The sequence below is a fragment of the Mastomys coucha genome, unplaced genomic scaffold, assembly GCF_008632895.1.
Source record: "Mastomys coucha isolate ucsf_1 unplaced genomic scaffold, UCSF_Mcou_1 pScaffold7, whole genome shotgun sequence".
Lineage (NCBI taxonomy): Eukaryota > Metazoa > Chordata > Mammalia > Rodentia > Muridae > Mastomys > Mastomys coucha.
Window position 1 is genome coordinate 64,520,999 of NW_022196913.1, and position 8,764 is coordinate 64,529,762.

At 45.5% G+C, this 8,764-nt stretch overlaps 1 protein-coding gene across 3 annotated transcripts; it reads right to left on the reverse strand.

Annotated features, from left to right (window-relative positions):
- Positions 1 to 417: 417 nt before the first annotated feature.
- Positions 418 to 8,321, reverse strand: CUNH9orf153 (chromosome unknown C9orf153 homolog). Of its 3 annotated transcripts, none has more exons than XM_031358890.1 (4): positions 8,204 to 8,321; positions 3,952 to 4,038; positions 1,592 to 2,084; positions 418 to 798 (listed from the first exon to the last, which is right to left on the reverse strand). In XM_031358890.1, exons 2-4 carry the CDS (start codon positions 4,009 to 4,011, stop codon positions 557 to 559), a joined length of 795 nt encoding a protein of 264 aa, XP_031214750.1. In that variant the 5' UTR covers positions 4,012 to 4,038; positions 8,204 to 8,321; the 3' UTR covers positions 418 to 556. The 3 variants fall into 3 exon arrangements, with proteins under 3 accessions (XP_031214750.1, XP_031214751.1, XP_031214752.1); XM_031358891.1 differs by lacking the exon at positions 8,204 to 8,321 and adding an exon at positions 7,212 to 7,238; XM_031358892.1 differs by lacking the exon at positions 8,204 to 8,321 and adding an exon at positions 7,169 to 7,199.
- Between the last annotated feature and the right edge of the window lie 443 nt (positions 8,322 to 8,764).

The window sequence follows — 8,764 nt, forward strand, 5'->3', positions numbered from 1 at the left end:
AGGTACGTTTTGCATGTGATCAAAGGGTACCTAAGTATATGATTGCGAGTGGAAACATAGGGGACAGAATCAGGTATTGGCAGCTTCTCCACGTTCATTTGTGTGTGGATTTTAATGTAAATGCAAGATGTAAAGCACTGATGCAAGCAGAGTGTTTCAGTGAACACGTCTCAACAGTTCACCTTTATAACCTGCTGAAATTTTCTGGACAGTGCCAGCATTTGGATTTTTGTTTTTAAAATAAGTAAATTTCTTATTGATGGCAAAAAGAAAGAAACAAAGAAAGAAAGAAAACTTTGTAAAGATCCATTTTTTTGACGGGGAGCTATTTTTGTGTATCCACCTAATAGTCGCCTCACCCATTGTTCAGATGAGCATCATACATGGGGACCAGGGTAACATTAGCAGGTCCATTGAACATTTTCCTCCACACAATCATTTTAATGTAGGCTTTGCACAGACATTGTGTAGAAAAATGGATTGCGTGTTTTTCTGTCTCTTGTATCAATTCAGTGTTCCCAAGTGCAGCAATCCATATCCAAAATATTTCAGTATCCTATGTTTTCCACTTAACAGAATAAATCCCCTCCTTATCACACTTGGTTTGAGGATAAACGACCAGTGTCCTTCGAACTAGAGGAGGAAAGATAAAGCCAGGCATGCCTTGGCTCTCTACAAATCTCTTCTCACTGTTGAATTCTATGTCCACGAAGGAAAACCTCCTGGGCATTTTTCCCCACTTTGCAAGCCCCTTGAAATACCTCCACTGAAGGTCGGCCAGGTCCAGGAACTGCTTTCCTAGAAAGAATCATGTTTTGAAAGAGTCACACCACTGCACACTTCACAGACAGAATACATTTCCAATGAGCTGAGGCTCATTCGTTTCTGGTTTGTTTGTTTGTTGTTTTGTTTATTTGTTTGTTTGCTTTTAAACTAGAGTTTCTTTGGAATACCAGAGACCACACAAGGAACACAGCAGTGTGTACAACAGATGCCGTTCAAGTCCAGGGCTCTCAGGAGCTGCTCTCAGAATGCTGAAGAAGACATCTGGCCTATCAAGGGTCCTGTTCACAGTCACCTCTCAGGCATGGATGTGAGTCTTGGCCCTGGATTCTCATATTTTATTCTTTTGTGGTTCTCAGGTTTGAACTCAAGACCATGAACATGCTACATAAGTGTTCTATCATGACTAACTCCCTCCTGCCCATCTCTGTATCTCTGTGTCTCTCTGCATCTCTCTGTCTCCCCCCCTCCCTTCCTTCCTCCCTCTCTCAGGTTTGGTCTACATAAATTGCACAGGCTAAATTGACTGTGTTCACTTTGAACTAATGGTCATCCTGCCTCAGCCCCTGGAGTAGGTATATACCACACACGGGATGGAAATTCAAAAATGCTTCCCTTGATTTCATTGCCACCACAGGCAGCAACAAAATTAGCTACAAATTCTAGACTGTTAAAGATTGCCACAGGTCAGTGCTTCACACAGTCTTCTCTGGGAATCTGTCTACGCTCTCAGTGAGCTTTGTACACACCCCCACTCTCAGTGAGCTTTGTACACACACCCCCTCCCCAGGTGAGCCTCTTTTATTACCTGGCTCTGAGCAGACATGGTTTACTGATTTTTCTTCGAAGAACAGCCTGTCCGGGGTAATGGAAGACAGGAGAAGTTTGCGGAAGGTGGTGCTCTGAATCCTTTTCCTGAAGTGGTGTGTTGGAACAACTATGGGCACGTCATTCCTTAAACCATAAGGAAAGGCAAGGGTAGGAGGAGGGATACCGGCCTGGGCCAGTCTCTGCTGCGAGTTGTATGCCTGTGCCAATGGGACAATGTAACCCATTAACAGACTTTGGTGAAGTAGATCTGACATGGATGGTGACTTCTGCTCCATTTTCTCAACCGCATTCTGTATGACAGGGAGGGGCTTGTGGCCTCTCTCAGTTTTAGAGTTGTCGAATGACAAGTCATTTAGGGTTTTCACAAGGGTTTCCTGCGCTTCCTTAAATGATGTGCCATAGATTTTTTGGAGATTGGATATCTTGTTCTCGTTATTAAAATTCCCAAGAGTTGTATATAATTCTGGCAGCTGTGGGGTGGGGAGGGGAGAGAAGCAATGGAAGTCATGAGACCAATGAACACACCGTAATCTATCTCAACAGAAACGTTCCTCTTCGCAAGGCATTGTTCGTTCTCTCAGTAAACTGTTGCATCAGTAGCCGAATGTGGCATAGAGAGAATGAAGCAGAATGGAAGGATGGGCTCATCATCCAAAAGACAGATTGAAGACACATCCTTTAAGCCCATTGTTAAAGGCTGGAGAGATGGCTCAGCGGTTAAGAGCACTGACTGCTCTTCCAAAGGTCCTGAGTTCAATTCCCAGCAACCATATGGTGGCTCCCAACCATCTGTAATGTGGTCTGATGCCCTCTTCTGGAGTGTCTGAAGACAACTATAGTGTACTTATAAAATAAATAAGTAAATCTTTTTAAAAATATGAAAAGAAAAGAGAGAGAGAGAGAGAGAGAGAGAGAGAGAGAGGAGAGAGAGAGGAGAGAAAGAAGTTGTTTAGGTTTGGACTTGGTGGCCTGGAAGCCTTTCTAGCTTAGCTGTCCTGATGGGTATGCAGAGAGATGGCTGGAGTGCATGGCACTTTGGAAGAAAGTAAGACAGATTACATAGACACTAGAGTTTTACCCTGGTGTCCAAAGAACTTAGAATCTCCCAGAATGCAAGGCAAAGGAAGCTGTTGTCAGAATGTTTTCCTAAGTAAATGATTATGTTATTGGATGTTGTGGGGTTGGTGAGATGGCTCAGTGGTTAAGAGCACTGGCTGTTCTTTCAGAGGTCCTGAGTTCAATTCCCAGCAACCACATGGTGGCTCACGTTATTGAATGTTTGGGAAGAGTTGCTGGCAGAACAAAACCACAAGTGATTCCTCCTAGAATGCCTCCTCACCTAAAATTCTGTGTAGAGGGAATAAAATGACCTTAGTCTTATCAGGTCATTCCTGAAAGTTGGCTGTGGGCAGTTCTGTTGGAAAGCCAGATAGTCCACTATCTCAAGTTACACCCCAAGTTTATGTCATCTCTCTTAGGATGCTGCTCAGTGGTAAAGGGCTTGCCTATCGTGTGCAAAGGCCTGGAGCTGATCCCCAGAGAGGAAAGACAAGGAAGGAAAAGAGCAAAGTAAAGCAAATAACCCCATGCTGGGGCCACGCCCAGTGCGGCCTCCTCTCCCCAGGCTGGGGCCACGCCCAGTGCGGCCTCCTCTCCCTCTTAGTCATTTTATTGTAAGAAAATAGCAGAGTGAAGTGAAAGCAGACCGCGTCTCTCCTCAGAGAGGATGTCCATTAGGAAGGCAGCTTAACCTGGTGCTGTTCGGCCCTTGGACAGCTATGCCTGTGCTAACAAGAAACATGTCAAGGGGGCTGGAGAGGCGGCTCCATGGCTAAGAGCACTGGCTACTCTTACAGAAGACCTAGGTTTGATTCCCAGCACCTACATGGTCGCTCACAACAATCTGTAACTTCAGTTCCAGGGGATCTGAGGCCCTCTTCTGGCCTCTGTAGGCACGTGGTGCCCATAAGACAGGGCATCCACACACAGAAAAGGTGTTCTTGTTTTTTAAATGAATCCACTGAAATGAAACTCTGGTGCCCAGGGCAATACCAAGGCACATCTGTGCACATTTATGATTTAATCTCCTGTGGTTCTTTTTTTGATTTTTTTTTTTTTTTTTTTTTTTTTTTTTTTTTTTTGAGACAGGGTTTCTCTGTGTAGCCCTGGCTGTCCTGGAACTCACTCTGTAGACCAGGCTGGCCTTGAACTCAGGAATCCACCTGCCTCTGCCTCCCAAGTGCTGGGATTAAAGGCGTGCACCCCCACCGCCCGGCTCTCATGTGGTTCTTTAATGTAAGTTGCCTGTATGCAGTATCATGGCTTCTAAATTCATACCGAACATCGGTGGGGATACAGTAATCCCTTGCTGTCACTCTTACGTCTGGAGGAGGACATTGTGCTAAGATCTGAATCTCCACACCCCTGAAAATGGAACAAAGGGGAATGTCAAAACCAGAGGTCAAAGGTCAGGTAGAGTGAAAGGGGAAGTCGTGCTGTGGTGTCTGTCGCTTAGCAACATCTTCTGGATGTGGTCAAAGTTGTACCACTTTATGCTTACTTTGTTTTCTTACTGGTCTTCATTAGTCAAGTTAACCACGTTTCACCTAACCACCTTTGTCTTAGCACTCCAAATTCTCATATGAAATCTACGGTAAGCTTTGATCTTAGCCCAAAGTATACTGCAAGAGCTGCTTTATTTTCTTGCCTAATGTTTTCATTGATGATACTTCACCTAAGGAAAAGATGCATTTGCCTCCTTATCCAGAAAAGGTATTCATTTAGGAGGGAAAAAACAAAAGCTAATAACACCAATAACAAAAAAGAAAAGAAGAAACTCTGCGCCTTTAATCGGTAGAACTGAAACAGCCCCAGAGTTTGCACTGCTCCTGCATCAGTAAGTTAAGTACAGGCCCACATCTGACTCGGGTGGGTCTTCTGTGTGGCGTTCACTGCTCTGTTTGAGGGACATGGTGTAAATGGTGTTGTCTGGGCCTGTGGGGCTTTCTGGGATTTTCATTTTCAGAAGCCCCTGCCTCCATGCAGAGATGGTTTTTCTTCATGAGAGTCCAGGTGGGACCAGAAGCTTGCACCAACCAAAAGACATGTAAGAAAGCTGATTTGAGCCGGGCAGTGGTGGTGCACACCTTTGATCCCAGCACTTGGGAGGCAGAGGCGGGTGGATTTCTGAGTTCAAGGCTAGCCTGGTCTACAGAGTGAGTTCCAGGACAACCAAGGGCTACACAGAGAAAGCCTGTCTCAAAAAAAAAAAAGAAAAGAAAAGAAAAGAAAAAAGAAAAAGAAAAAAAAAGAAAAAAAGAAAAAGAAAAAGAAAGAAAGAAAGAAAGCTGATTTGGTTAACTTAGCCTCAGACCTGCCTCCAGATGACTAGAACTATCCAAGCTGAGTCCAAAATGAGGAAGCATCACCCTGCCGAACTCTACATTTGGGGAGATGATCATGTAGCAATAAATACAAACAGACTGTGACTCCACAGTAAGGAGTCAGTATAGCCGAGGAGCATGGAGAGGCCTGGGGTACTGTGGTCCTGATGAAGTTGAGGAAGCCTGCAGCTTCTGAGATAGGCTCTAACTCCATACCGAAGGAACACTCAGACATGGATAGAAACATGCTGATGAGATTTAGAGACTAAACCCTAAAGTTAATTGAACAGGATGAGTCCATCTGCATAGAAGATAAAGCCAGTGATGTATTTTCTATAGTAGAGAAAATGGGTGCAGTGAAGGAGGACTGGTAAGTGGCTAACAGGCTTTCAGACAAGCCTAGAATCACAGGCTAGGGCGCAGGCTTGGCCTATGTGCCACCCACCCATAGCTCAGTGTGCCTCTGGAAGTTTCTGACATTCTGAAACATGAGGCAGGGCGTGGAGAAGAAAATGGAAGAGAAAATGTTGTCTGGGGCAGGCAGTTGGGGTAGGAGAGAACACAATGAATAAGAGTAAATAACAGTAAAATCTCATGCTGTAGGATTTGCGTGGATCTGGGGGCATGGCTCCAAGATAAAGCGCATGCCTGTGCCTAGCAAGCACGAAGTCTTAGATTCAATCTTTGTGATGCAAATGAGTAAGTTAGCTAATTAAAACTATCAAGGGTAGCTGGTGAGATGGCTCAGCAGGTAAGAGCACTGACTGTTCTTCTGAAGGTCCTGAGTTCAAATCCCAGCAATCACATGGTGGCTCACAACCACCCATAATGAAATCTGACACCCTCTTCTGTGTACTCATTTATAATAATAAATAAATCTTAAAAAAAAAAAAAGAAAAACAATTTTTATGCACTCGTAGACCCAAGTGACAGTATGTAACCTTCTCCCGCAAGTTATTAGTTGATAGCTGGGTAGAAAATATGTAGGGTTTTGTGTTCCTAGGCTTGTGGTTAGAGGTGGGGGGTGGGACATGAGGAGAAGGGGAAAAAAGTTAGAAAGAGGAGAAGAGTCCAAGGAGTAAAATTTTTTAAAAATCATGAGGGCTGTTAAGAGCAAGTGAGGAGCAGCCCAGATGGAACATGGCAAGTCTTATTGTGGAGTTCTTGGCAGGCACATAGACATAATAGGAGGTAGATATCTGATCAGCTCTAGTGTATTAAAGATTTATTATTAAAAAAAAAAACTCATGAGAGTCCAGGTGGGACCTATCAAGGGTAGTTGGGCATGGTAGTACCTGCTACAGCATTTGGAAAGCACAGTCAGAAAGGTACAGGCTATCCTTGGGATACATAGTAAACCCATATCAAGAAAAGTAGGAGAATGGAGAGAGGAAAAGGTGGAGGAGGAGAAGGAGAAGGAGGAGGAGAAGGAGGTACAGCAGCAGCAGCAACAACAGGAGGAGAGAAGGTATATATGGAAACAGTCAGCTTACTATTGGGATGCCAAGCTTCCTGGGTGGTCCCCAGGGACTGTACCCGCTTAGGGACTTCTTGGTTGGATGGGTGGTGTTCTTAAGGATTGCCAGGCCTGCTATGGCAGGGAGAGTTTGTTCCCGCAGCTTAGGTTGGAACCCAGGTTGACTTTACACTTCTTTTCATCATTCACAAATTGGATTCCATCATGGTTCAAAGGAGGTAGCTTGCTCACGAGCTCTAGCTCTGGAAACTACAAGAGGAAGCTCTACCATGTCACTCTCTTCCCTTTGCAGCCTTTCTGGTCGATAGGCTAAAGACCCTCCACGATGGCTATGGGGGAGGAGGACCCCAGGCAATGGGAGTGGACCAAAGTCACACCTAAGTATCTGTAGGAACAGGGATGGAAAAGATAGAGGTCCAGGGAGCGCAGGAGCTAAGGCAGAGCTGACATGGTGACAGAGTAGAGGCTCAGCCATGGTGGTTGGATTCTACTTTCTTGAAGCAGCTTCAGAGGAGGCAGTGTGTCCTTGCCCCTGTGGATGGAATGACCCAAACATGGCCACCTGTCACCATGTAGCTTTGAGCCCCTGCTTCTTTCTCATGCCGCCTGGCTAGTTTACCACTGTCACCCTTCTATCACAATGCCCCATGACAACGTCTATCCCTGTACTACCGCTTGGTTTCCCACAGTCCACCTTTGTCAATAGTTTCTGAAGTCCCAGGCTGAGTGTCATTTACCTGGTAGACTCCAGGCCCAACTGGAGTATGATACTGCTTTAGTGGAGGGCAAATAACTAAGTCACTGTTCATTGTGACATTTGGAAATCCTACAGGTCATAGTAGTGGCTGTTTGACAGTAAGGGCGGGGTTGGGGTTTGGTAGAGAGTGAAAGGTGAGAGAGTACTTCTTCTAAGAGCTTTTAATTGCAGAAGTGAGACTAAGACATTAAGCTTTCTCACTGTAGACTCCCCATCCCCCTGCACAACGCTGCCCCCCCCACCCCGTTCTTGCTGTCAACATGCAAAGGGGACACTGGAGCTTTGAAGTGCTTATGCAGTGTGAGCAGTTCGGGGAGTGAGTTGTATAGCCATGTTCTGGTCTCTCCATTGGCAGAATCACTGTAACAATTTCCTACAATTTGAGTGTATTGTGAGTCCCTGTGCTAGACGTCAGTATAAATCACCCCCCCACACACACACACTTCCTAAGCTGTGTCAAGGAAATCCTCTCCAGGGAACCACTGGCCTACACAGTGCCTGTTCTTCTGTCAGTTTCTCTTGCTTCTGTAGACGACAGTGTGCGGTACATGCTGGGGTTTACACTTTGGTTTTACTCTGATAATTCAGCCTGAAGATCTTCCAGGTCATTTTCTAAAGGTCTCCCTCCTTTGTGGCTGCATGTATTCCTGAGGAGGTTTGACTTGTTCAACTAACCTTGTGTATGAAAGGTATCTGGGTTTTCATGTCTGCCACAGACACCATTTACCGGCTGTTGGTGAAGTGAGCCAGGCCCAGTGTTCTGGACCTAGATGCAAGACTTACTATGTCCACAGAGGCTCCGTCCCTGCATGTAGGCTATTGTGTCAGGTGTCTTAAGGTTTCTATTGCTCTGATAAAGCATCATGACCCAAAGCTGGGGAAGAAAGATGTCTTAGGGTTTTACTGCTGTGAACAGACACCATGACCAAGACAACTCTTATAAAGGACAACATTTAATTGGGGCTGGCTTACAGATTCAGAGCTTCAGTCCTTTATCAGGAAGGTGGGATTGGATCAGCATCTAGGCAGGCATGATGCAGGCAGAGCTGAGAGTTCTACATCTTCATCTGAAGGCTGGCTGGTAGTGGAAGACTCACTTCCGGGCAGCTAGGAAGAGGGTATTAAAGCCCACACCCATAGTGACACACCTACTCCAACAAGGCCACACCTACTCAATAGGGCCATACCGCCTAATAGTGCCACGCCCTGGGCCGAGCATGTACACACAGTCACAAAAGGGTTTATCCCATCTTCTAAGTCATAATCCATTACTGAGTGAAGTCGGGGCAGCAACTCAATGTAGAACTGAATCAGAGGCCATAGAGGAGTACCACATAGTGGTTTGCTCCCCATGGCTTGTAGCCTTCTTTTTGTATACTATCCAGGAGCACCTGCCCAGGACTGGTCATTCACACTGAGCTGGACCCTCCTACATCCATATACAAGCCCTTCTTATGGAGGCATTTCTCAATTAAAATTCTCTCTTCTAGGATATGTTCATTTTGTATTGACAGACAAAAGCCAAGCAGCCCA